General features: G+C 39.3%; 1 protein-coding gene across 1 annotated transcript; it reads left to right on the plus strand.

Annotated features, from left to right (window-relative positions):
• The first annotated feature begins 375 nt into the window (after nucleotides 1-375).
• Nucleotides 376-26,696, plus strand: LOC121408677 (pescadillo-like). The gene is made up of 14 exons (XM_041600221.1): nucleotides 376-496; nucleotides 5,282-5,361; nucleotides 5,918-6,071; nucleotides 8,408-8,517; nucleotides 8,932-9,103; nucleotides 9,467-9,556; nucleotides 10,208-10,324; nucleotides 11,445-11,633; nucleotides 12,764-12,897; nucleotides 13,705-13,830; nucleotides 14,837-15,024; nucleotides 17,295-17,464; nucleotides 18,288-18,455; nucleotides 26,154-26,696. The coding sequence occupies exons 1-14, from the start codon at nucleotides 476-478 to the stop codon at nucleotides 26,226-26,228; spliced, it is 1,794 nt and encodes a 597-aa protein (XP_041456155.1). The 5' UTR covers nucleotides 376-475; the 3' UTR covers nucleotides 26,229-26,696.
• Nucleotides 26,697-26,820: the final 124 nt, after the last annotated feature.

Genomic DNA, 26,820 nt, shown 5'->3' on the forward strand with positions numbered 1-26,820 from the left:
TCGACCCCCGATTGGAAGTATGAGATTCTCAACAAGAACATATTTTTACAATACTGAATTTGCGTATGAAAATTATCATATTTACAACAATGAATAATATGCGTATAAATGAACATCCTTGCGTGGTCCTTAGTCTTTGATTAATAGTCCTTAATGATTAATAGTTGTTCTTCTGTTTATCTTACCTTTAAAATTCACGACGAGTTTTTGAAAATCAGATCTTAAGTGCATTTTGTAAAGTCATTTCCGTGCGGGTATTATTCATATTTTTTCTCCTAGTCCTAGCACTTTTTTTCATAATGGCCTTCGATTGAATTTTTAATTTAAGGGCTAGTGAAAAGACTATTCTTTAAAGAGTCTTGCGAAAATGCGAAATGCACACGTGCATCCATTCTAGTTTTGTAGTGTGGGATTTCTGACTTTCTGAAATTCATCGTAATTTGATCAGATCTGAAATTATTGACAAAGTTTAATAATGGGGAAGGAGAAAAAGAAGGTATGATTGAAATATTTTATTTCACTATAAGGTAGCCTACTTTTATTTGAACGAATGGTTGTAAATAATTCTTATGAAAATTGCTGAAAGTTGTAGGCCTAGTCCCACATGATATATTTCATGTATCTGCTCTGCCGGCTGCGCGCCGAAGTCGAACTCGAACTTCGAAGACAAGGCAAGGCGAGCGCGAGGCGGATTTCAGTCACTGAATCTGGCCCGGAGTGGAGGTGTTTGGGAGACCACTGATTAGATCGTCACGTAGATCACATCATTATCACACAATAACCAAAATAATTCATGGCTTTTCATGCAAAAGGTGTCAAATCAAATCTATCAGTATCTAGCCCATTGACTTACTGAGTGTGATGCGCTATTTTGACTATTTCGAACGTTGGGAGGGGGCCAAGGCTGTCGAGTGGCGGGCTCAATTATTAAGAGTCAAAGCAAGGCGATATATTTCAAGATTTTATGAAATATTGAGAAAGAAGGAGGAAACAAATATTGTAGACAGCTGGAGTGGCAGCCGTCTTTGTTTCGAGGAGTTTTTTAACATTTTAATTTTTTTTACTACTTCTTGAGTCATGTACATGCATGGCTTGTGATCATGCAGTAGCCGTAAGGGGGTTAACAATGCAAAATCCTCCCAACAGGGTCGACTATTGTCTTTATTTCATAAAAATGAATATAGGAAATAACTAGAACAAAATAAAGATATTCTGTTTTTGGCCTGAAATTTATGCACCAAAACTGGATAATTTAAAAGAAAAAAATCAGTGATTTACTTTGGCTGTCGCGCAACTACCACTTCCTGGTTTATCCGAACTTAAACATAAACGTATGGCCATTAAGACCCTGTACAGAACGATGTTCAGCGGAACAACCAATATAACATAGACCGAAGCTTTCGGTCTACAAACATTGAGGCAATATTTATTTTGTGAAAAGACTGCAGAAAAGCTTAACATGTCAAATTCTTGGCAGCTTTCTTTACAAGACTACATGTATTTTAATGACTAATGTACGCAAAATGGTCTTTGCTCATGATCCAAACAGTCCCAAAATTATTGTTTGAAAGTTATCAAGATTCTGCAATTTCATGCATATTCATGCAATGCTCCAAAACCCCACACTCAATTGATGACGTTGTACTAGCCTTGAGGACTCCGTGATCATATTTTTGTATGATTTTGATATTTTCATTTGATCACGAAGCCTTGAACTGCCTCCCATATACATATTAGAGACACATGTAGAAGAAAGTACTCATGTATATGTTTGTGATTTTACTTATCTATACACTAGCTATGTGCGAATACGGGGCATCGCGAGCGCTGGTTTTGGTGGCACGGTTTTCGCGCGGGTTTTGCTGCGAGTGGCATCGCCTCTGTCTGGGAGGCTCATTGAAAATGGGGTTTAAAGCGCATGCGCACATAGTAGGTGCAATCTCGTGCCTTTTAACAGACAGCTGAAGATGTGCTCTTTCTGTACATATAAGTTTCAATGTGGAAACTCGCCTGTAAAGTGTGGATATCGGAGCTTGAAAGTTCATCAAATTTTTGGACGCGTAAATGTTCGAAATTTTTTTATGGTAAGTAAAACAAGAATCCGATTAGGTATACAATTTGACTGGAAATATATTTGAATTATCAAAAAATCCAAACTTACGTGATTCTGACGTTGCGCAGTCCAGATATAAGAGATGCCAGCTACCCTTGTCACAGCCGGTCTCTCGGCAGTCGAGCTGCCCGATGCGCCTGCGGTTGGCAGGGTGATGCTACCCTTGTCACAGCCGGTCTCTCGGCAGTCGAGCTGCCCGATGTGCCTGCGGTTGGCAGGGTGATGGGAGCGGTCGATAGTGAGTCGTTCATGCTGGATTGAACTAGATCGTCAATTGCTTACTTGATGATTATGTTGTGCCTTTTTTGGGAAATCTCTGTCATTATACCGTAGATAATTATTCTGATATTGATTTTAATACATACATTTGTCACAGAAAGATTTTATCATCCCAAGGTTATGTGACTCAAGTCAAAGAGTCTAGGTGGTTGATTATCGTTTCATTTGGAAATTGGATTTGCTTTTGACAGTGGAATATCAATGTTGACTTTTCTAAAATTAAATTCATGGGTGGAAATCCCAGGGGGACACGTCCCCCTACCCAAAATAATAGGGGGACATGTAACAATAATACATTTTTTTTTCTTTCTTTTTTTCTTTTTTGGTCAAACTTTTTTGGGTTAAAATGAACAGTTTGGGGATAAACTTTTTTTTTTAAACTTGTCAGAGTTGCCAGCATCCATAGGCGGCGAAAGCTGGGGGAAGTGTACCCCCCCTTAATTTGAGGTGGGGGACGATCCCCCCCACCTCAATTTTTTTTTTTATAACCTTTTTTTTTTTTTCTTTTTTTTTTTGCTTGTCAAATTTAGTTTTCTGCGTCCCCCTATAATTTTTGGTTGATAACCTTTGGTGTATTTTTTTGATTATCAAAATAATTTGGTGGTCCCCCCTAAAATTGTTGGCTTTCGCCGCCGATGCCAGCGCCCCCCTACCTTTGGGGCCAATTTCCGCCCATGATTAATATGCAAAAAATTTGTTGTTTAATTTTTCACTCTCAGAGGAAATATTTCACTTCCACATGGCTCTATTTTTTTTCTATATTCATTTTTTTTTCTATTTTATTATAATTATTATTTTTTTTCAAGAAGGGTGCAGGAGGGGGGGGGGGTTGTGTTCATAAGTTGAAATGGGGATGGGATTTGTATAAGTTTTTGTGTCACTTTTGTTCTCTTGTTTTGAGTGTTGGAGCTTTGATGCCTGTTTTTGTTGCTGTTCAGAGCTTTATTTATGTGCAGTGATTTCATGCTAGAATATGAACTTATTTTTCATTAAAAAAGGAGTGCTCGAACATGGCCTTTGTTGTAATCATACATATCTAAGAAATGCATATATTAAAGCTTAATTTTTATGTTTCCTTCTTGATACTTGAATTACATGCAATGCTACATCTTTACACCCTCAGACTCTGCTGCTCATCCTTCCTAAAAAAAATTGGAATCGAATGCCCACGGTCTCCAAAATGAAAGCTACATTATCCATCTATAAACAAATTGTTGAAACAATAAAATACATAAAGAATTGGTGAAACAATCAAATACATCAGAAAAGCACACTTGTATTTTTATACCATACAAAGTACATGTACAAAAGGAATGATATTTTTCATTTGTAAAAAAAAAGACCCCATACATACATGTACACAATACTAAAGTTGAAAAAGAGCTAATTGTAATTTATATCAGAAAAACAAAGAAATACATTAGAAATTACAAAAACAATACTTTAAACAAATTCATTTAGGAAATTATCTACATGATGCTGTGTTGATGCCAACTAAATTATATACAAATTATCTCTCATTATCACCTTCATTTGGCAAAAAAAGAGGCGAGTAATTGTAATTTGCATAATTAATTAGAATTAATTAAAAGAAATTATTTTACACATAATAAGAAGAAAAATTACCAAGTGAAATGATTACACATCAATTGAGTTTTCTTTCACCTTTCCATTGATACCTAAATCACTTCAAAGGGCTCAAAAACAAAGAAGTTAGAGCCCGTTGAAGACTTGGGTTCAAAATGGTCACAAAATGGTCACAAAAATTGGTTATGCACTCCATTGACTTTACATTAAGACAATGACCACAAATTTGGATAAATATGCGCGACTTAAACTGGAATAACTTTATAATTTCTTGATGAAAATTTGAGTTCTTGGTATCATTTGAAAGGTCTTTTAAAGGGCTTTCAAATGATACCAAATTCATTGAGATTTGAGGACTTTCATTTTTTTTGTCACATACCTATATACACCTTCATACGCCTAATGCATATGAAGGTTCCAAAAAATTTGTTAATAAAAAGGTAAAAAATTTGAGGTATCTTACCAGACTGATCTCGTGTAGATCCTTTGATCCATTTGCACACAACGCAAATACAGTAGGCTTGACCCTTGAACTGCTTATGTATGATGTACTTTTGATTAACTATGTTACAAAATGCCGTTTCAAAGAATGATTTATATATAAAGATTATTGTTTAACAGATAATGAAATTTGAAACTGGATTAAAAATAATTATAATAATAATAATTATTTATAATCACATATTAGATTTCATTATTTGTTAAATAATAATTCAATAATGGAAAATATACAAGGGATGAAATTCTATTTCAATTTTGGCGCAAGGTGATAGAGAATTGCAGCCTTTGTTTGATGGAATGCTGCGTTGGGCACTGGGAGGCTTCCCAGGGGGTCACTGCCATTGAACAGTGGACAGCATCCGTGGAAAAGGGAGTGCTTTTTGCTGGTAGGCATAGAACATTAATACAGTGTCAAAAACTCCAAAAATTATTATATGAAATCTTTGTTTATTTAGCTTGGACGTCTGCACAAAATCTGCATTTCGAGTGTCCTTGTGGTCTGCCCTTTCCTTGAATCTTCATTTAGGGTACCTTTTCAGGACAAAATCCGCAGATGCTGTCCACTGGCTCTTCAATGGCAGTGACCCCCTGGGGGAGGCTTGCACTGTACATGCTTTCTATAATTTCATTCATAAGTTAGCTTGCCATCATGGCTGGATGGTGTTGTGTAATAAGCAAAGCGTACGTTGAGCGTTAGACAATCGTTGGGTACAATCGATCAATGTGAAAAACAGATTGTCAAATCTGTGATCAAAATGTTTTTCAGTATTTTCACACCATGTATTTTAATCTTTACAACAGTTCAAGAGTGGTATAGCAACTAGCTTCATAACAAGAGCATCAGCTGTGAAGAGACTCCAGTTAAATCTTGTCAATTTCAGGTAAGAGTCAATTAATTTGACTTTTTATGTTACTTAAAAAAATAGCCAAGATAATATGTAACTAAAAAAATGTTTCAATTTGAATAAAGTGAATGATGATGTTTGATCCATCGTGGATAGCCACATTTGAAACTGGAATATCTGCAAAACCAAAATTGAAAAAAAAAAACATGAGGGCTATCAGCCATTTCCCCCCCCCCCATATGATTGTTAAGAATATCCCTTGGAAGTAATAAACTGTTAGGTACACATACAGTGAATACAAGACATGAAAGAAGTAAGGCCCCTGTAAGGAAAGTCTTATTTGAGCTGACCAATCTTGCATTATGAAGATTGTTAAAAGTTGCGCTGGGTAGGGCATACCTCTTTTAAAAATTATTATAATTCATTGTTGGTGGAGGAGGGGGGGGGGGGGTACTTTGACATTAATATAATTTGATCAGTCTACATCCTTGTAAAATCAAGGATTGGTAATGAAATATTTTAATTGACTTTTAATTAAATTTATTTTTTTTTTTGTTGCTATATTTCTTTATCTTTCTGTCTTTCTTTACAGGAGGCTGTGTATTCTGAAAGGGGTGTATCCGGTTGAACCAAAGAGTATCAAGAAAGCTGGAAAGGGGCAGAAACTTCACAGAACCTACTTCAGATTCAAAGACATCCAGTTCTTGGCTCATGAACCCATCGTTCAAAAGTTCAGGGATCATAGGGTATGTATGCTTGTCAAAGAATGTATTGATTGATATTCACAGAATGATGAATTTCAATCTTATTCTAAAGGGGGGAAAAAAGGTGATATTATTTCTGATAATGAGCTCATCCGGCCCGAAGGGCCAGATGAGCTTATGCCGTGGCGTGGTGTCCATCGTCTGGTTCTTTATCAGGTTCACCAAACTTCTACACAGAATTTTTAAATTTGGAGTATAAAATTATTTATGCGTAATTCATACATCACAGAAAATTCCTCTTCTTTATTTGTTGACTTCAAAATGCTTCTTCATCATTTCAAGTCTGATTTCAATTCTGTTTGCTTCATATAATAGCATTACGTGGGGGATTCAAAATTTCTACACAGAATTTTGAAACTCATAGGCCCGTATTCTTATAGCAGGTTTAACTTAAACTCAGGTTTAAAGTTGTGGTTTAAGTATGGAAAGCCAAAAGTATCAAAATTTGTATTAAGTTTTATGTTTCTTATGGTTTACTGTGCTCTTTCCTGATTCATCGATGGTGAAGACAATCATCTATTTATACTTCCTAGACACTTATGAATGATTTGAGAGCCAAATGATAAAGTTGAAATGCTGCCCAAAAAGAGATCCAAATGATAAAGTTGAAATGCTGCCCAAATAGAGATCCAAATGATAAAGTTGAAATGCTGCCCCAAAAGTGTACTTTGTGTTCACTCATGCATTAAAGTTCAATAAAATTTGCTTCAGCAACCAAAACTGGTCACGGTTGATCATTAATTTATCACAACGCCCTGAACTTTGCAAGTTCGATAGGATTTGCTGATTAACATGACCTACACTTAGTATTGGCTGGATGGGACTACACAAATGTTCTGCCCAAACATATTTTGAATATCAGGACATCTGCAGGGCTTGACATTTTTACCATCATATTCTTCCTTAATGAAGTGAAAACAACATGAAAGCTCACATTGAATATATTCAATTTTTCCAACAGTAAAATTTCCTTTCAAATTAATATATTGTTGAGGTCTTTTATTGTATCTTCTTTATTGTGATAAATCTTAGTTTATCTGAACCTTAAAGGTCAAGTCCATCTCAAAAAAATGTTGATTAGAATCAATAGAGAAAAATCAGACAAGCATAATGCTGAAAATTTCATCAAAATCGGATGTAAAATAAGAAAGTTATGACATTTCAAAGTTTCGCTTATTTTTAACAAAATAGTTATATGAACGAGCCAGTTGCATCCAAATGAGAGAGTCGATGATGATGTCACCATTTCTTTTGTTTCTTATTGTTTGAATTATACAATATTTCAGTTTTTACGAATTTGATGATTAGGACCTCCTTGCCTGAAGCACAAAATGTTAAAATAATGGAATTCCACGTGTTCAGGGAGGAATGAAACTTCATTTCATATGACAATGACGAGAAAATCAAAATATTTCATATAATGAAATATAAAAGAAATAGTGAGTGAGTGATGTCATCAGTTCCCTCATTTGCATACCGACCGAGATGTGCATATAACTGTTTTGTGAAATGAAGCGAAACTTTAAAATGTCATAACTTTCTTATTTTACATCCGATTTTGATGAAATTTTCAGTGTTATGCTTGTTGAATTTTTCTCTTTTTATTCCAATCAAGTTTTCGTTGGGGTGGACTTGTCCTTTAAAGGTCAAGTCCACCTCAGAAAAATGTTCATTTGAAAAATCAGACAAGCATAATGCTGAAAATTTCGTTAAAATCGGATGTAAAATAGGAAAGTTATGAAATTTCAAAGTATCACTTATTTTTAACAAAATAGTTATATGAACGAGCCAGTTACATCCAAATGAGAGAGTCGATGATGTCACTCACTCACCATTTCTTTTGTTTTTTATTGTTTGAATTATACAATATTTCAATTTTTACGAATTTGACGATTAGGACCTCCTTGCCTGAAGCACAAAATGTTAAAATAATGGAATTCCGCATGTTCAGGGAGGAATGAAACTTCATTTCACATAACATTGACGAGAAAATTAAAATATTTCATATTTCATATAATTTACAAAAGAAATAGTGAGTGAGTGATGTCATCAGTTCCTCATTTGCATACGACTGAGATGTGCATATAACTGTTTTGTGAAATGAAGCGAAACTTTAAAATGTCTAAACTTTCTTGTTTTACATCTGATTTTGATGAAATTTTCAGTGTTATCCTTGTTGATTTTTTCTCTTTTTATTCAAATCAAGTTTTTGTTGGGGTGGACTTGTCCTTTAAGGTACATGTATTCAGTAGAATTCAGATTTTAATCTTAATCTTTCGATTTTTTTTCCTTTTACTCCTTTCTTTCTGGTGTTTCAGGTTTTCGTAAGGAAAGTGAGGAAAGCTAAGGCCAAGCGAGAATGGACATCATTGGACAGGCTTAATCGAAATGAACCCAAGTATAAGCTCGATCACATTGTTAAAGAGAGGTATTCAATTCATATCGGTTTCTTTGTATCATTTTCAACAGAACAAAGTAAAGTGGTCGAAAATAATTACAATACCATTTGCAAATGAAATGTATACAAACAATACAAATCAAGGTATGTGAAGACAAACTAAAATCTTGGGTTTGAATCTTTTTGATGTATATGGTCTAATAGAAAATAATTGAAGATACGAATGATAGTATTGAATGACTTTTCCTCATACAAATATTCAACTTTTGAGGGCCAATACTACACTCTTGTATGATTCATTCAGTATTGTTTAAGTTGTTGAATATCATTAGTGTCCCATTCTGAACCATCAGGCATCCCAAAGAGTTTAAATATTGTATTTTAAGGAAGTTTGGACTGGAATCATTGGATTGGAATATTTTTCTTGCTCTTTGTGTTTGACAGATACCCAACGTTCGTTGATGCCCTCCGTGACCTTGAAGACCCTTTGACCTTGTGCTCATTGTTCAGTACATTTCGTAAGAATGCCAAGGTGAAGAGCGAAGTTCTCCCCCTCTGTAGACGACTCGTCGTAGAGTTCATGAACTATGTCATCGCATCAAGGTCACTCAAAAAGGTGAGATTCTTGAACAAAGTCCCTGACAAAAACGAAGGTTTGTGGATCAGTAGAAATCTCCCTTGCTGTTAATCAAGTGGTCCTTCCGCTAAAAATGGATTTACCGGTATTAATCTGTATTTGCCACACATGACCCAGGTGTAGTAAGATAGTATCTAGTAGGATTCATGCACTTAGTGCTGACAGGAAACTAATTTGGGTATGCCATGTAGCATAGAAACAGGTTACCAGTCAAATGTAAAGTCACCTAACTTACCTGTTAACTTGCATTAAGCCAATAGGTATAATCGCTAACTTGAATAGATGGCAAGTATAAAATATGTAAAATCTGTTTTATCTTGATGTGTTGTTCATTCTATGTAGGTTTTCCTGTCCATCAAAGGGATCTACTTCCAGGTGGAGATCGAGGGACAGCTGTTAACATGGCTCATTCCGTATAACTTTGGATATTCGGTTGGTATTTCTTCTTGCTATCGTTTAACAACAAGGTGTTTTGTACAGTGGAACCTGTGTTCAAAGATCCTTTTGGCAAATGTTGTTTATGAAATGTGAGAGGGTCTGCCATAGGCTGCAGGGCAGGAGGCAGGGGTGCAAACCCCCTTTTTTTTCCAACTGAAGATGGGAGGACAGGGATTGGGGGGAAAGTACAATAGAGTACCGAAGTGTGACGTCATAAATTTTTACTTTTTGCATTTCATCGCTTTTCATACCATACTTTGGTAGAGCATGATGATGAAAAAACCCCACAACCCAAATTTGGTGAGAATCGGTTCATGGGACCCCAAGATATGACCTCATGAATACATAATTAGCCCCATTGAAGTCAATGTATTATTGGCCTGGTTCTTAACGTTAGGAACCAGGCCAATAATGCATTGACCTCAATGGGGCTAATTACCGGTAAGTCACTAATTAGAAAAGTAAAACTGGTCAAATTAAGTTTTAAAAAAAAATTATGGGACATTGCAGCATTCCTATGTTTACTTATGATTTCTTGACTCAGTTACTAGATAATTAGATGTAATAAACTCTGATTCTGTATTCAAAAGTCTGCATTGCCATGTTTTGATCTTCACTGTTTCATCTTTGTTTTCATTGTGACAGGTGCCCGGTGATGTTGATTTGAAGATCATGTCTACATTCACAGAGTTCTACACCACTCTCTTAGGTTTTGTCAACTTCAAACTCTTCACAAGTCTTAACCTTCACTATCCTCCCAAGGTAAGATGGAAGTGGGTTCAGCAAGGCCATGCATGCATGACCTACATGTATGGACCTAGTGCATTGACGTCATTGAGACGCCATCTTAGAGGCACAAGCCATTGCCTTCCCAGCATTGGTGATCTGCAGCTGGTGCATCTCTGACAACTCGATTGCATGTATTTCTATATCCTCTTAGGCAGGGCGCTATGAGATATCGACAACATTTCCTAAAGGTCTATTGATAAGCATCAATGCTCCTCTGATAAGTCTGTGATATATTTTGTATCCCTTTTAAATTTTTCTTGGATGTGCCTTTTTATAGATTTAAGGATTAAATGTCATACTTAAATTCTTTAGGGGGCTCAGTTCTTTCATTAGTTATTTTCACAAACAGAAATTTTTCACATGGATCAAAGTCGTAAATGCCAATGCACTCGTGATCACAACATCGATGTAGTTGTGATTTTGTATTTTGTACTGTGTAAAACACATACATGCAAGTTTCTGAATTATTCTAATCTTTCTTGGCTGAATGCAAATTTGTCTTAAGAATCACAGACAACACATTCATCTTAACCTTTGAGATGAAATTCCTGTTTCTGGAAAAATGAAATGCAATCATTGTGGGTTTTAATAATAATAATAATAATAGACAGTTCTTGTATAGCGCATAACACATTATAAATAACGTCTCTATGCGCTTCCAAAGGACTTGGATATTATTACCCTGGCTTTAGCCCCGCAGCCTTTTACAAAACTTTAATATTCTTTTGATATCATTTAGGAAGAATGTACTTGTACAATGACCCCCTGCAATGGATATTTTTCAGATGCCCAAACTTTCACAACGTAACTCAAAAAAAGCTGTAATGTTTGGGCCAAACATTTTTGTGTATACTATTCCTATACATGTATATCTGTTTGCATTGCCTATGAGTCTTACAGTAATTTAGTTGGTGTGTAGAATTTTGGTCTTCTAAAAATTTTATAACATGCACTCCTTCTTATGTTATATAATTACCATCTCCCAATCACTTTCTACATTCAATCTATCAACAAGAGCCTCAATTAAACTTTGAAAGAAAATTATCCAGTTGGCAGTGTATGAAAATGCTATTTCATATCTATTCCCCCACAGTTGTCAACAGTAGTACAGAGCACTAAATCAGAAGCCGACCAGGTCGAAGATGACGAGACGGTAGACGACCTTATAGGTTCCTTTGTACATGACCTTGTAAAGGTCAACCAGGGGTCAAGTATCGATGATGAGGAAGATGAAGCTAACCAACAGGATCAAGACCAGGAAGAAGCTCTTATTGCTGGTGGGGTGAGTTCTCATGAATATGAATTGATACATTCAATGATGATAATATGTAACCAGCCACCCCAAGACCAGCAATAAGTTGCCAGGGAAGGTTCTTTTTAAATAAAAATAGTAATTTAATAGCAAAAATATTGTTTTAAAGGCTAAAAGGACAGAGTAATTGTTCCTCATACTGTTGACATTTCAAGAAGTAAAGTGAATACAAAACATGATACAAGAGTTTCTTTAACAAAAGTTTTTCCGAACTGCTTTGAAGTTCACCTACATTGCAGACTTTGCACATCTCATGTTTGAGTGAACCTGAAACTTCAAAGGTTACTTTTTTTTAACCTTGGTTAGTTACTTTTGCATGCAATTAAGACAGGTGTGGGTTATTTTGGATTAATTTCAACAATTTGGATAACATTTTAAAGATTAGGATGTGCTTTTTCAAACTAAAAAAAAAAAATCCAAATTTATTTTTGGCTACCTATTGTTTGTTTGGCATGGCTGGTCAACACGAAAAGAGCATTCACTTATGCATCATCATTTGCTGATAGGGTATTCCATCCCACAAGTGGTAATCAAATAAATAATTTAAAAAAAATTAAGAATAGAGGTAGTGGTCTGGAGGATGGGAAGATGATGGTGATGATGGTGTCGGTGGTGTTGACGATGATGATAGTGCTGTGATGATGGTGGTAATGGAGGAGAACCTTGAAGATGATGGTGATGACGATGATAGTGCTGTGATGATAGTGATATTTGTGATGATTTTGGTGGTGGTTGTTGAGTTGATGACAGTGATGCTGATGACAATGACTGATGATCATGATAATGGTGATTGTGGTGTTGGCAATTATTGCTGTGTCAATAATGATATTAAGGATGATTATGTTTATGAAGTCTTCATGTGTTTTTGGAACAAGAGAAATAGGCTACCAAATTAATAATGTGTTCATGTAAATTTCAAAGGGCAGATTTTTACTGCTATTCATTTGTAAAAGTGTTTGACGGCTTTTCTATTAAAGCAAAAATGCAATGTTTCATGTATGTCAAAGTAAAGAGAAATTATTTAATATGCATCTGTAGCATTTTTGTGATGTTATTGTGGTTGTTTGACCAAGTTCTTTCTTCTTGACTCCACTCTTTAGACTGTAGATGAGGAGACTGTGAAGAAAGCAAGAGAAGAGAGAGATGAGATGAAGAGATTTAAGAAGTTATTTGAAGGATGCAAGTTCTTTCTTTCAAGAGAGGTACCCAGGGAAGCCATCACGTTTGTTATAAGGTGAGAAAAGAGGAACTTTATGAGTTATGATTAGTAGGTAGGTGGATGGATAGGCAAAAGCAAGCACACAGTGTAAATATAGTCAACAGGGACTTCTTGGACCTGTTTCATGAAGATATTTGTCAGTGATTTCCCCTATAGGTGTTAAAATCTACTGGAATCTTTGCATCTGCTTGGTTGATAGCAAAGTAGTCTTTGAAAATTACTGACAAACTATGAAATGCTCCCCTTTTTAGTCTTATATACACAAAGCCAAAACTGGTCTCATGACTTTTTACTAGCCCCATTGAAATCTGCCTGAATTTAATGCACAAAAAAAGTGCGTCGTAATTCAGTTCTCCATAGGATATTCTCCTTCAACATGAGTGGAATCAAGTTATATCACCAAGAGATGTACTGTAGTTGCCCTGTTCGTTCTTCTTGCCACCAATCTTTGCCTCCCCCCACACATGAATGTGTGTGATTCAATTTAATGGTACATGTACAGTTTCATTTTGCTTAACCCCAAAGATGCAACTGTAATAAAGGGATCGTTATTTGCTTCTCACAAGTCTGGTGCCATCCAATTTTATCTTGTTTCCATGGAATCTCGAGTTTGGATGACTTTGAAACAATTCAAACAATGAAAGGGGTTTTGAGGTTTGACAACAGGTTGTATTACACTCATGAGAGCTTTTCATAAAAAGTTTGTCAATGATTTTCACTAACAGATGTTTTTAGCTACTGCAAACCCTTGCATCTGATTGGTTAAGCAAATTAATCTATGAAAATCATGGATAAACTTTTCATGACATCCCCAATTTTCAGGTGTTTCGGAGGACAGGTTTCTTGGGACAAGACAATGTTTGTTGGAGCTCCATACGAAGTGTCAGACGAGACCATCACACATCAGATTGTAGATAGACCTCAGCAAGAGAAACAGTATTTATCAAGGTGGGTATTAAATCTTCATTTATTTGTCTTAAAAGAGGTTTGAATGGGAGTTGTGAAAGGGGATGCTGGCTGTGCATTTCCATTTCCCTTTGTCATGAACCCATGTTCTAACTTCTCTATAACTATGACCAGTCCACCTCTACCCCTTTCCCATTTACTTTCTTCCATGTATTCTTGCAAGATCTTCAATCTTTCATCCCTCATCACATGATGAAAGTCTAATAATTTTTCCTTGTGTACTTTATTCATCAGTCTTTTTTTTTGTGTGCTCTGTTAAGGAATTCCTTGTTAATTTTCATCACCCAGTTGATTCTTAGCATTCTGTTTTAGCACCATATTTTGAGAGCATTTCTTTTTCTGTTGTACTGTAATGCACAGGATATACTGATATTTCAACACTCAGGATAGTTTGTATAGAAACTGAGATTAGTAATTTCCAAAACTTAATTGCAAAATATCTTTGGGGCCATTTTGTAAAGCTGTTTGTAAGTTGCAAACAACTGGTGACCATATCTTGTGCTTAAGATACCACCAAACTTCCCGTTTTTAGTGTAATGGATTGCATTTCTATAATCCTTATCAAATGAGTAATGATATCAAATATTTATTTTGGATTCTTGTTAAAACTGAGATTTGTAACCTTCAAAGATTCAACTTTAGCTGATGGGAATTAAAGTCAGATTATTGTTAATCTGATTTAGCACCCAGGAAGGGTGACCAGTCATGCTAAAAGTTGTGCATAACTTACAAATGGCATTCCACTCAGTTGATACTAAATACTTACTGTTTAAAATGTTTGGGTTCTTAAATACAAACATACATGGGGCAGTTGTCAATTGGCCCTGAAGAGTTAAAAAAGAATGGTGAATTGTAGAAAAAAAACTTGATGGAATGCCTTGGATTCAATGCAAAAATGAAAGTTGGAATGATTATTAGTAGAAAAATCCCTCCGCAGATTGAAAATGTGATATTATTTTTGAACTGTGTAAAACTTTTTGATGTGCAGGTATTACATCCAGCCCCAGTGGGTGTTTGATTGTGTGAATGCTCGTCGTCTAGTCCCATTAGAAGACTACTTCCCCGGAGTTTCCCTACCCCCTCATCTCTCACCGTTCGTTGAAGAGAAAGAAGGTTCTTACAGACCTCCTGAAAGGCTCGCTGGACAGGATGAAACCAAGAAAACAGAATCAGATGGTATGTTTGATAATCAATTAACCCAGTGCATAGCTTATAGTGGGGGCATCAGGCGATTTGCCACAAAGCCACTGTTTATTTCTTCTTTTCTATTGGTGACATATGTAGCCACTGTTTAATGCAGTTATTTCTCCTTTTCTATTGGTGACATATGTAGTCATAAAATCTTGGGATTCAAGACTGGCAGTCACACAGGAATGCATGCAGATATGTATTTTTTTTTCAATTTTTAGAACCATATTGTCCTCTTGGCCTGTATTCTGGCATCCAGTCTAAATTAAACCATGTTCTATAGCTGTGCTAAGATTATGAGAAGCCTTAAATATCAAACATATTTACATTGGGCATCTCTTGCTGTGTTCCTCGTGCGTAAGCAGTGAAGAAATTAGTTACCAAAACATGCTGATAAATTGAAATTGTATGTTAGAAATTTATGTGACATTTAACCCTAAAATGACTGGGGGTGGCTGATTCATCCCCCCCTCTACATTTTTCGCGATAAATCCGCCGCGCGAAAGTATTTGACCACGTGGCTCACTGACTTTTTACTTTCAAGTCTCGCGCAACTTTTGAGACCAAAATTGTGACCCCCGGGTACACGGTTCCAAAATTTTGCAACATTTCATAAGTGCATGCAGACCCCAAATTACTCAAAAACGTTAATTTGTGTACAAATCCAATGCAAATAGTGTTCTTAGCCAAAATTCATAAATGTATCATTATTTTTCCTTTTACTGCTTAAAATCAATTATTTTTATATTTTTTATGGTCAAAATAAAGTCCCCGACAATTTCCATTGAAAAAACAATAAAAAACAAAGTCGAAAAACAAAGAAATACATAAGAGATTTAGAAAACAATAGAATATATAAGAAAACAAATGTGATTTTGAATTTTTATTTTAATCAATTTGATCAGATGCCTATCTAGAGTATGTGAAACAAAAATTAGCATTTCAGGTGCATTATTTTATTAATTAGAGCAAACTTATGATTTTACGCATAAATTAGCATAATTAATGAGACATGAGATTTTTTGCAGAATTTGATGTTATAGTTTTGTAGATAATGCCATGGGTAATGCGTGTGCCAATTTTCGTCGCGATCGCGCGATCGACAGCCGAGATCATAAGGGGGGGGCTGAATCAGCCCCCCCCCCCAGTCTTCTTAGGCGTCGAAATAGCCCAGTCTATTTAGGTTAAGCCACAACTTATGAAATGAAATAAAACTTGAATTCAGAATAAGGTCCTTTGAAACTTGGAGCCCATAAGAAAAAGCTTAGTGATAGGTCATACATTTGATTTGAACACTTGATTTTACATAACAATAAATATAATGTAGTGTTAAAAGCAACCTTTTGGCCTATCTTTGTGTTTGTGGCCCTAATCATATGATCTTTTATTATCAGGCCTGTGAAATCTCCGCTATTTAGCAGAAATCCGCTATTTTCATTTTCAAGACCGATTTCAATTTCCGCTTTTTTCCTGTGTTCCATTTCCGTTTTTTCTTAGTAAAAAATTCCGCTATTTTATCCAAAATGGCTGGAAAACAAGTCTAGGTAAATGGATGCGAGCAGAATGTGTGTGTTGTGAATATACACGTTATGGGGCCTTGTATTTTGCCTTCGCAAAGTTTCATATTTTTAGTATATATGTAACTCTATAAAACTGCTGCGGATCACACCATGCACCGTTGCCGTTGTTGGCATACAAGCGCAAAGCAGCGGCTCAAATCGCGATATTTTGCGACTGGTAAATACGTCTGTAAGGATGATGACGTCATCCAAGATGGCAACTTACGTTGACCAACGAAAGGATCGAAGATGAGGATTTTTCAATCATTATTTCAAAGGAATTAGCGGTTACTACGGTCCAAGGTACGATATTTCTGAATTTTAAACATTTTTTCGTAAATATGGATGTGATTTCTTTTTCATAATGTGACATTTTATGTACAAAAAAACGATCGGAAAATCGGGTTTCCACTGTTAGATCTAACGTTACTGCTAAAATACGTTGTCTGTACGTACGGGCCTCCAAGCTCTTCAGTCTATGAGTCTATGTATTGGTGAGTGAGCCAACGCAGTTCAGCGGAACAACCAAAATACAGAGACTGAAGCTTTTGGTCTAGAATACACCGTGAATCGTGATGGGCAAATGCAGCGGCTTGGCGATAGTAAATAGTAAGGTAAATTTTCAGATTTTTCCGCTATTTTTTTGAAACCCCACTCACAGGCCTGTATTATGATGCATTCAAAATTCCACATATGAAGAGGACAATGAAGAGGAGATAGGAGAGGAAGAGATCATCGGTGAGAGTGAGAATGAAGAGGATTTGGAGGAAGGCCAGAGTAGTGACGAGGAGGACGACGACGATGAGACAAGTATAGAGGAGGCCGAGAAGAAGAGGTTACAGCAGCTCAGCAAACAAGCACAAAAACAGGTAAGACACCTTGCAGGTTTAAAGGGAAAGTTCTCTTCATGGAATTATGACAAGTTACTGTTGAGCCTGTACTCTCTTTTTGTGACAGTAACAAATAGTATCATAGTGAAATGTGTATTGGATAGGTCAATATTTATACCCTCAAAATATATCTAATGCTCTATAAATGTAATTCAAGGTATGAAAGGGATAAATAAAACAATGTACATCTGGGCCCAGTCTAACAAAGAGTTACGATTGATCCAATCAATCATAACTCTATGGAAATCCATCAATGTCATAATTTTTTCTACAGGAAATATGCACAATGTGCTTTGTAAACAAAGAGAAGCTAGGTGAATTTTCCAGAAAACAATGAATGCATGAATATACATCATAGTTAAAAAATATTTTAAACAAGCATGCATAATAGATGTTGACATTGCTGGCTGTCCATAGTTGTGATTGATTGGATCAATCGCAACCCTTTGTGAGACGGGGCCCTGGCCCCCATCTTAGAAACTGTACAAAGCCTGCAACTCCAACATCTAAAGTGTATATGCCCATTCAGAGTATTTTCTTAATATGATTTAAACTCCCAAATGCAAAAGGCTGTTGTGTACATTTCCTATTGGAAGAGCTATCACATTTATGAAAATCCATAGTTGAAATCGATTGATTTAATTTCAACTCTCTGTGAGACAGGGTTCTAAAATCTCCTTTCTTTGCAATTGTATTAGCAGGGCCCATAAAAAATACAATTATACTATAGCACAAATGGTAAGCCTATGGCAAGTCACGTACAAAAAAAAGACAATTATATCTTTTCCTGTTACACCCTCAGAAGATGAAGCTTTCTGTAGCAGCAGGAGAGGTTGAGAAGACTAATCCTATTTGGGAAGCCGAGAAGCTAGCAAGAATGGAAAGGGGTTTACAGGAGATGATGATACCAAAGAAAAGAAAGAGATTGTATGACAGGCTTATGAAGAAGAAGAAAGAACAAGCTAAAGAGGTAAGGTGGTGTTGATGTAGGGCATTATGATACTAAGTGCTCTAACTATTGGGTGGAGTTTAATGAAAGGACTTGTCAGACGTTTATCTGACAGTTACCATAGAAACAGTGCCTCTCAGTCAATCAACATAAGGGAAAGATGTATCTATATGACAACTTCTAGGTTGAAAATGTTGATGAAACGCTTCCCAGGTTACAACGTCCATGCTGAAGTCAACTAGGTTGTGCCAAGTTATGCAGCCTTGACTGGATTTTGCTTTAATTGCTATTTCATTTCAATTTGATTATAATCTGAGTAAAGAAATAAATAATCTGTTGTCTCACGATGCGGCAAACTGAAATTGCGACGTTTCGACTGCTCCTGCTAGTCTTCGTCAGGCAATGAAGTGGACACTCGCTGCGCGCGCCTTTTATACCGTAGGCTACGGGCCGTCGGTGCCGGAACCGCCGTGGTGTGATTGGTCGGCGCAACCGACCAATCAGAAGCCGCGGACGGTGCGATCGCCGTGGGGCTTGCGGACGTCGGGGAAAACCCGTCGGCTGCAGTCGGCGTAGAAAGCGGGCAATTTGCGGACGTCGAGGAGTGAACCGCGGTAGCTGTGCAAAAACTAATGGGGTTGGATGCGGACAGCTTACCTCGTCCCAATTGGGAGGGTGATCTGCATTCCAAGCATGCTCTGCAACTGCCGAACTATCTATGCGTCGGTGCTTGACATCTCTGCGATGTTCTAGCATTCGCTCGTTAACGGGTCTGCCCGTTTCCCCGATGTAAACCTTGTCACAAGCCCCACATGGTATCTTGTAAACAACGCCATCGAGTCTGCCGGGCAGCGCGGGGTCTTTGGGGCGCACTAACTGTTTACGGATAGTAGTGTCGGACTTGAAAACCGCGCGTATGCTGTACTTCTCTAAGTGCCGGCGTAGTTGGCGGGAAATAGAATCGACAAACGGAAGTACGACGGTAGACTTGCAGCGCACAATGTCTTCTTCAGCGACGTTCTTTCTCTTAGTTACACGGTTGAGAAAGGAGCGCGGGTAACCATTGGAAACGAGTGCAGAAGCAATGCGTTGCTTCTCAGCGGCGGTGCATTGTGGTTTCGATACAATGCGTGATGCTCGGTCATAAAGGCATTTGACTACCCCGCGTTTGACGGACTGGGGGTGATGCGAATCGTACGCTAAATATTGATCTGTATGCGTAGGCTTTCTGTACACTGTAGTGGTGAGGCGGCCCTCATCATCCCGGTGTACAAGAGTGTCAAGGAAGGCAATGCGGTTATTGTCTTCTCTCTCCATAGTGAAACGGATAGACGGTTGCTGCGCGTTCACGTAATTCAATAGGCAATCGGTTGTAGACCTGTCGGTAACAATGAAAGTATCATCAACATAGCGCTTCCAAATTCTCGGACTGAATTCGGGTGGGCAAGCGTGAAGCGCATCCTCCTCAAAGGATTCCATGTAAAGGTTAGCAATAACAGCAGAAACAGGGCTACCCATGGCCGCGCCTTCTTGCTGTTCATAGAAGCGTCCATCGTACATGAAATACGTGGACTTCAACACGAAACGAAGAAGTTCAGTGACCTGGGTAGGAGAAAGATCGGTACGGTCGGGTAAGCTAGCGTCGGCCTCCAGGCGCTGGAGGGCGACATCACATGCTGCTTCAACGGGTACATTGGTAAACAAAGATACCACGTCGAAAGAGACCATGACTTCATGCTCAAGTACGGTCTGATTGCGCAAGAAATCCACAAAAGAAGCGGAGTTACGGACGGCATGTTGATTATTACCAACAAGCGGCGCGAGTATGTCGGCTAGTAATTTAGAAGTGTTGTAAGCGAAAGAGCTTACGCATGAAACAATCGGGCGTAACGGAACATCGGGTTTGTGAATTTTCGGTAAGCCATAAATCCTAGGAGGCTGTTTTTGCGTGGGTCTAAGTACCCTGTAGGTCGCATCGTCGATATCACCATTCTTGTGTAAATCGCGGAGAATGGTTGCAAGCTTGCGAGCAAGACAATCGGTAGGATCCTTTCGTAAGGCGCGGTAAGGACCCGAGCTAATAAGTTCGGAAATCTTATCACGGTAAGTACTGGTATCCATTACCACGCTAGCGCGGCCTTTGTCGGCTGGCAGAATCATAATGGTGCTATCTTCCTTGAGCGCTTTCAAGGCTTTGTGCATGCCGGGTGTAACATTGGATTTCGGTGGTTTGGCGGAGGCGAGGATCGCGTTGACCTCTCTGCGAACTGAGCCGATGGTTTCGGCATCACGGCAACGGACGGATGATTCGATCTTAGCGATAATCTCAACAGCCGGTATGCGCTTGGGAGCTATAGCAAAGTTGAGCCCTTTGCTAAGCAGCGCGGTCTCGTCAGCAGTCAACACACGCGAGGACAAGTTGACTACTCTAGTGTCGGAAACGGTACACGCGGAATCAGACTTACCCTGCTCAGTGAGCTTGTTATACTTGCCTTGTTGGCGGGCTTTGCACTTCTCGAACTCGGCGCGGTAAGTGTTGCCATTGTAACGGAGGGTCATGTCGCAAAGTTCCTTGTTGAGTATGGCCTTGATTTTCGCGGTAGTAGATTCTACTTCGGATTGGATGCTCTTCAGAGTCATGCGAGTCAGGCGGATTCTTTCTCGGAGAAAGCGGCGGGAGGTATTCAAAGCGATGAGTCTTGCTGTCTTGGTAGGAACTGGCGGGCGAATCTTCAGGTCTCTCGGGATGACGGAGTTCTTGATGCAGCGCGTAAGGAACGTCAGGTGGTTGGTGAATCTCGCGAGTTTCTTCGAACAGCGCTCGTGTCTACGTGCTAGCCTTAGGGCAGGGCGCCCATACGTAAGGTCAATAGTACGGAAGATGTTGATCATCGTGGTAGCTGAATCTGAGTAAAGAAATAAATAAATAATCTGTTGTCTCACGATGCGGCAAACTGAAATTGCGACGTTTCGACTGCTCCTGCTAGTCTTCGTCAGGCAATGAAGTGGACACTCGCTGCGCGCGCCTTTTATACCGTAGGCTACGGGCCGTCGGTGCCGGAACCGCCGTGGTGTGATTGGTCGGCGCAACCGACCAATCAGAAGCCGCGGACGGTGCGATCGCCGTGGGGCTTGCGGACGTCGGGGAAAACCCGTCGGCTGCAGTCGGCGTAGAAAGCGGGCAATTTGCGGACGTCGAGGAGTGAACCGCGGTAGCTGTGCAAAAACTAATGGGGTTGGATGCGGACGTCGGAGGGCGGTCAACCGGTGAACTACGGGCGGTCGTAGGGGGCGCATGTCGGCGAATGGTCGGAAGCCATTCTTCAGGGATGTCATTGCCGTTATCCCTGTTCACATTATTGGGATGAAGACGAATTTGGATAGCCTCTTTAACACGCCGTGTGTACCAGTGCTTATCCCGCGCTATACAGCTTACCTCGTCCCAATTGGGAGGGTGATCTGCATTCCAAGCATGCTCTGCAACTGCCGAACTATCTATGCGTCGGTGCTTGACATCTCTGCGATGTTCTAGCATTCGCTCGTTAACGGGTCTGCCCGTTTCCCCGATGTAAACCTTGTCACAAGCCCCACATGGTATCTTGTAAACAACGCCATCGAGTCTGCCGGGCAGCGCGGGGTCTTTGGGGCGCACTAACTGTTTACGGATAGTAGTGTCGGACTTGAAAACCGCGCGTATGCTGTACTTCTCTAAGTGCCGGCGTAGTTGGTATAACAAGCTCACTGAGCAGGGTAAGTCTGATTCCGCGTGTACCGTTTCCGACACTAGAGTAGTCAACTTGTCCTCGCGTGTGTTGACTGCTGACGAGACCGCGCTGCTTAGCAAAGGGCTCAACTTTGCTATAGCTCCCAAGCGCATACCGGCTGTTGAGATTATCGCTAAGATCGAATCATCCGTCCGTTGCCGTGATGCCGAAACCATCGGCTCAGTTCGCAGAGAGGTCAACGCGATCCTCGCCTCCGCCAAACCACCGAAATCCAATGTTACACCCGGCATGCACAAAGCCTTGAAAGCGCTCAAGGAAGATAGCACCATTATGATTCTGCCAGCCGACAAAGGCCGCGCTAGCGTGGTAATGGATACCAGTACTTACCGTGATAAGATTTCCGAACTTATTAGCTCGGGTCCTTACCGCGCCTTACGAAAGGATCCTACCGATTGTCTTGCTCGCAAGCTTGCAACCATTCTCCGCGATTTACACAAGAATGGTGATATCGACGATGCGACCTACAGGGTACTTAGACCCACGCAAAAACAGCCTCCTAGGATTTATGGCTTACCGAAAATTCACAAACCCGATGTTCCGTTACGCCCGATTGTTTCATGCATAAGCTCTTTCGCTTACAACACTTCTAAATTACTAGCCGACATACTCGCGCCGCTTGTTGGTAATAATCAACATGCCGTCCGTAACTCCGCTTCTTTTGTGGATTTCTTGCGCAATCAGACCGTACTTGAGCATGAAGTCATGGTCTCTTTCGACGTGGTATCTTTGTTTACCAATGTACCCGTTGAAGCAGCATGTGATGTCGCCCTCCAGCGCCTGGAGGCCGACGCTAGCTTACCCGACCGTACCGATCTTTCTCCTACCCAGGTCACTGAACTTCTTCGTTTCGTGTTGAAGTCCACGTATTTCATGTACGATGGACGCTTCTATGAACAGCAAGAAGGCGCGGCCATGGGTAGCCCTGTTTCTGCTGTTATTGCTAACCTTTACATGGAATCCTTTGAGGAGGATGCGCTTCACGCTTGCCCACCCGAATTCAGTCCGAGAATTTGGAAGCGCTATGTTGATGATACTTTCATTGTTACCGACAGGTCTACAACCGATTGCCTATTGAATTACGTGAACGCGCAGCAACCGTCTATCCGTTTCACTATGGAGAGAGAAGACAATAACCGCATTGCCTTCCTTGACACTCTTGTACACCGGGATGATGAGGGCCGCCTCACCACTACAGTGTACAGAAAGCCTACGCATACAGATCAATATTTAGCGTACGATTCGCATCACCCCCAGTCCGTCAAACGCGGGGTAGTCAAATGCCTTTATGACCGAGCATCACGCATTGTATCGAAACCACAATGCACCGCCGCTGAGAAGCAACGCATTGCTTCTGCACTCGTTTCCAATGGTTACCCGCGCTCCTTTCTCAACCGTGTAACTAAGAGAAAGAACGTCGCTGAAGAAGACATTGTGCGCTGCAAGTCTACCGTCGTACTTCCGTTTGTCGATTCTATTTCCCGCCAACTACGCCGGCACTTAGAGAAGTACAGCATACGCGCGGTTTTCAAGTCCGACACTACTATCCGTAAACAGTTAGTGCGCCCCAAAGACCCCGCGCTGCCCGGCAGACTCGATGGCGTTGTTTACAAGATACCATGTGGGGCTTGTGACAAGGTTTACATCGGGGAAACGGGCAGACCCGTTAACGAGCGAATGCTAGAACATCGCAGAGATGTCAAGCACCGACGCATAGATAGTTCGGCAGTTGCAGAGCATGCTTGGAATGCAGATCACCCTCCCAATTGGGACGAGGTAAGCTGTATAGCGCGGGATAAGCACTGGTACACACGGCGTGTTAAAGAGGCTATCCAAATTCGTCTTCATCCCAATAATGTGAACAGGGATAACGGCATTGACATCCCTGAAGAATGGCTTCCGACCATTCGCCGACATGCGCCCCCTACGACCGCCCGTAGTTCACCGGTTGACCGCCCTCCGACGTCCGCATCCAACCCCATTAGTTTTTGCACAGCTACCGCGGTTCACTCCTCGACGTCCGCAAATTGCCCGCTTTCTACGCCGACTGCAGCCGACGGGTTTTCCCCGACGTCCGCAAGCCCCACGGCGATCGCACCGTCCGCGGCTTCTGATTGGTCGGTTGCGCCGACCAATCACACCACGGCGGTTCCGGCACCGACGGCCCGTAGCCTACGGTATAAAAGGCGCGCGCAGCGAGTGTCCACTTCATTGCCTGACGAAGACTAGCAGGAGCAGTCGAAACGTCGCAATTTCAGTTTGCCGCATCGTGAGACAACAGATTATTTATTTCTTTACTCAGATTCAGCTACCACGATGATCAACATCTTCCGTACAATTTGATTATCATCTTAAATTTTGGTGCTTGCGCTAGTGTTGGTGTTGGAAGCGCAATTTAGATTGCCTTTGCCTGCTCCAACACACTATGAGAGTTTTATTGATAGCTAAACACCTTGCGAAATTCATCCCAGCATGCCCCGGACCGTGTGGGTTTATTGCTGTAAACCCACATTCACAAACTGTTTGGAAGTCATGGGCTACTTTACGTGCAACTCTTAACCCTTTTTTGTGGTGATACACCAGATTTTCATTGGTGTCGATGTAGTTTCTACGGAAGCAGAGCTGGCAACTTGAACAAGAGCATTTCAGTATTTTTAAAGTAGAAAATCAGTATTTTGGTGAGGAAATCAGTATTTCCAGAGAAATACCATAGGACAACACATAAAACTGAAACTAAAAAACAGTATGAAACCATCAGTATTCTCATTTTTCAGTACTAAATACTGAAAATCAGTACTAGTTGGCACCTCTGCGAATCACCGCGGTCTTTGGTAAAGTCTCTCATAACTTATGAACAGCTTTATGAAATGCCCACCAGCTTCTGCAAGGTTGGTGCTGTGCCGAAATTAGCCAAACACAAACACCAAAATGCAGGGTAGGGCTCAATTACAAGGTAATTGATCAATAACATAATTAATTACATTTATATGAGTAATTGTAAATTAGGTTTTAAATGGGAGAGTAATTGTAATTGAAAAAATGTAATTGACTTCAGTTACTTTTAAATACATCAATTACTTTACAATAAACATGCAAGAAACTTGCGATCAATCACAAGTCTATTTTCATTCCTGAAATCAAGCACATGCTGTGCAATTAATTGCAAAGTTGCGATTGATTGCTAATCAATTGATTGATTACTAATCTATAATATTTGCGATTGATCACAAATATTTTCTTGCAACACCCTCTTTGTTAATGATTAATATCATGACCTTTTTCATGTCAACTGCTTCAGCATCAATGCGAGTAACATGCAAAATCAGTGCTCTTTAACCTAAACCTTCATCTCACCAGATTCTAAGTAACTTAGAATTATTTTGAAATAGGTGGTACTATGCACAGAATAAGAATTGGTTTCATTTATGACTTTTGAAGAAAGTAATTGAAATTGTTTCCTATTTCAAAAAATTTCTAAGTCACAGAGAATCTGGCGAGATGAAGGTTTAGTTTAAAGAGCACTGATTTTGCATGTTACTCGCATTGATGCCGAAGCAGTTGACATGAAAAAGGTCATGATATTAAATCACAAATTAAGTATGTTTATTGTAAAATAATTGAATGTATTTAAAGTAATTGACAGTTATTGGGGTCAATTAATTTTTCAATTCAATTACTATCCCTTTTAAAACTTCGAGTACAATTACTCAAATAAATTTAATTATTGTAATTGACAAAAGTAATTGGTACATGTAATTTGTAATTTAACATTTCTTCAATTACATGATTGTAATTGAAGAAAGTAATTGAACCCGACCCTGCCAAGAGGTCAACAAAAAACATGAAATCAGCCAGTGTAATCAAGAAGTGGATGTGACAGATGAAAAATGGATGATTTACATATCTTGACAAAGCTGTTTTTATTTTCATCTTGCAGGTCCGGAAACTGAAGGAGAAGAGGTTGAAATACGACCAGGAACAGAAAGCAAAGAAGAAGATGACTGGGACTTAAGGATAAAGGAAGGACCAATATCAATAATACCTTATTATAAGACTGTTATGTAATTATGGACTCTGGTATCTTGTATCAGAAAACACTAGAGATTCAGCAAAGGATGTTTGACAAGGATATCAAGAGGACATCAGTGTTTTACTCTCCTACACTGGATAAAGTAGTGTAAAGAACAACACCAGTAATTGTTGTGAGAAGACCTCACCTTCGAGTGTTAGGAATACACCAAAGAGTTTGAATACAACATCAAATGGTGAAGGTATGGTAAACAGAATGTGTTATAAAAACACAAGTGTTGAACTAACACCAAGAATTTAAAACTGGTGTAAAGTGCTTCGTGCAGTCCTCTCACAATTGGCTGTGCAGTCTAAACACCATCATTATTGCAGTCCACCTGAAAGCTGGTCTTTATATGCAGTGAAGACTTTCCAATTAAAAATAGAATCGACAAGTTTATTCTCTCAATTTTAAAAAAGATTGTATCGCCCCATTTGGAAAAATTTTATTCTGTGAAGATGAGGTCTGTAGTAAAGAATCAAAGCCAAGGAAGGGAAATCGACTCATAATTTCATACTGTTGATTGTTGATTTGT

This window comes from Lytechinus variegatus, chromosome 2 (assembly GCF_018143015.1).
Source record: "Lytechinus variegatus isolate NC3 chromosome 2, Lvar_3.0, whole genome shotgun sequence".
Lineage (NCBI taxonomy): Eukaryota > Metazoa > Echinodermata > Echinoidea > Temnopleuroida > Toxopneustidae > Lytechinus > Lytechinus variegatus.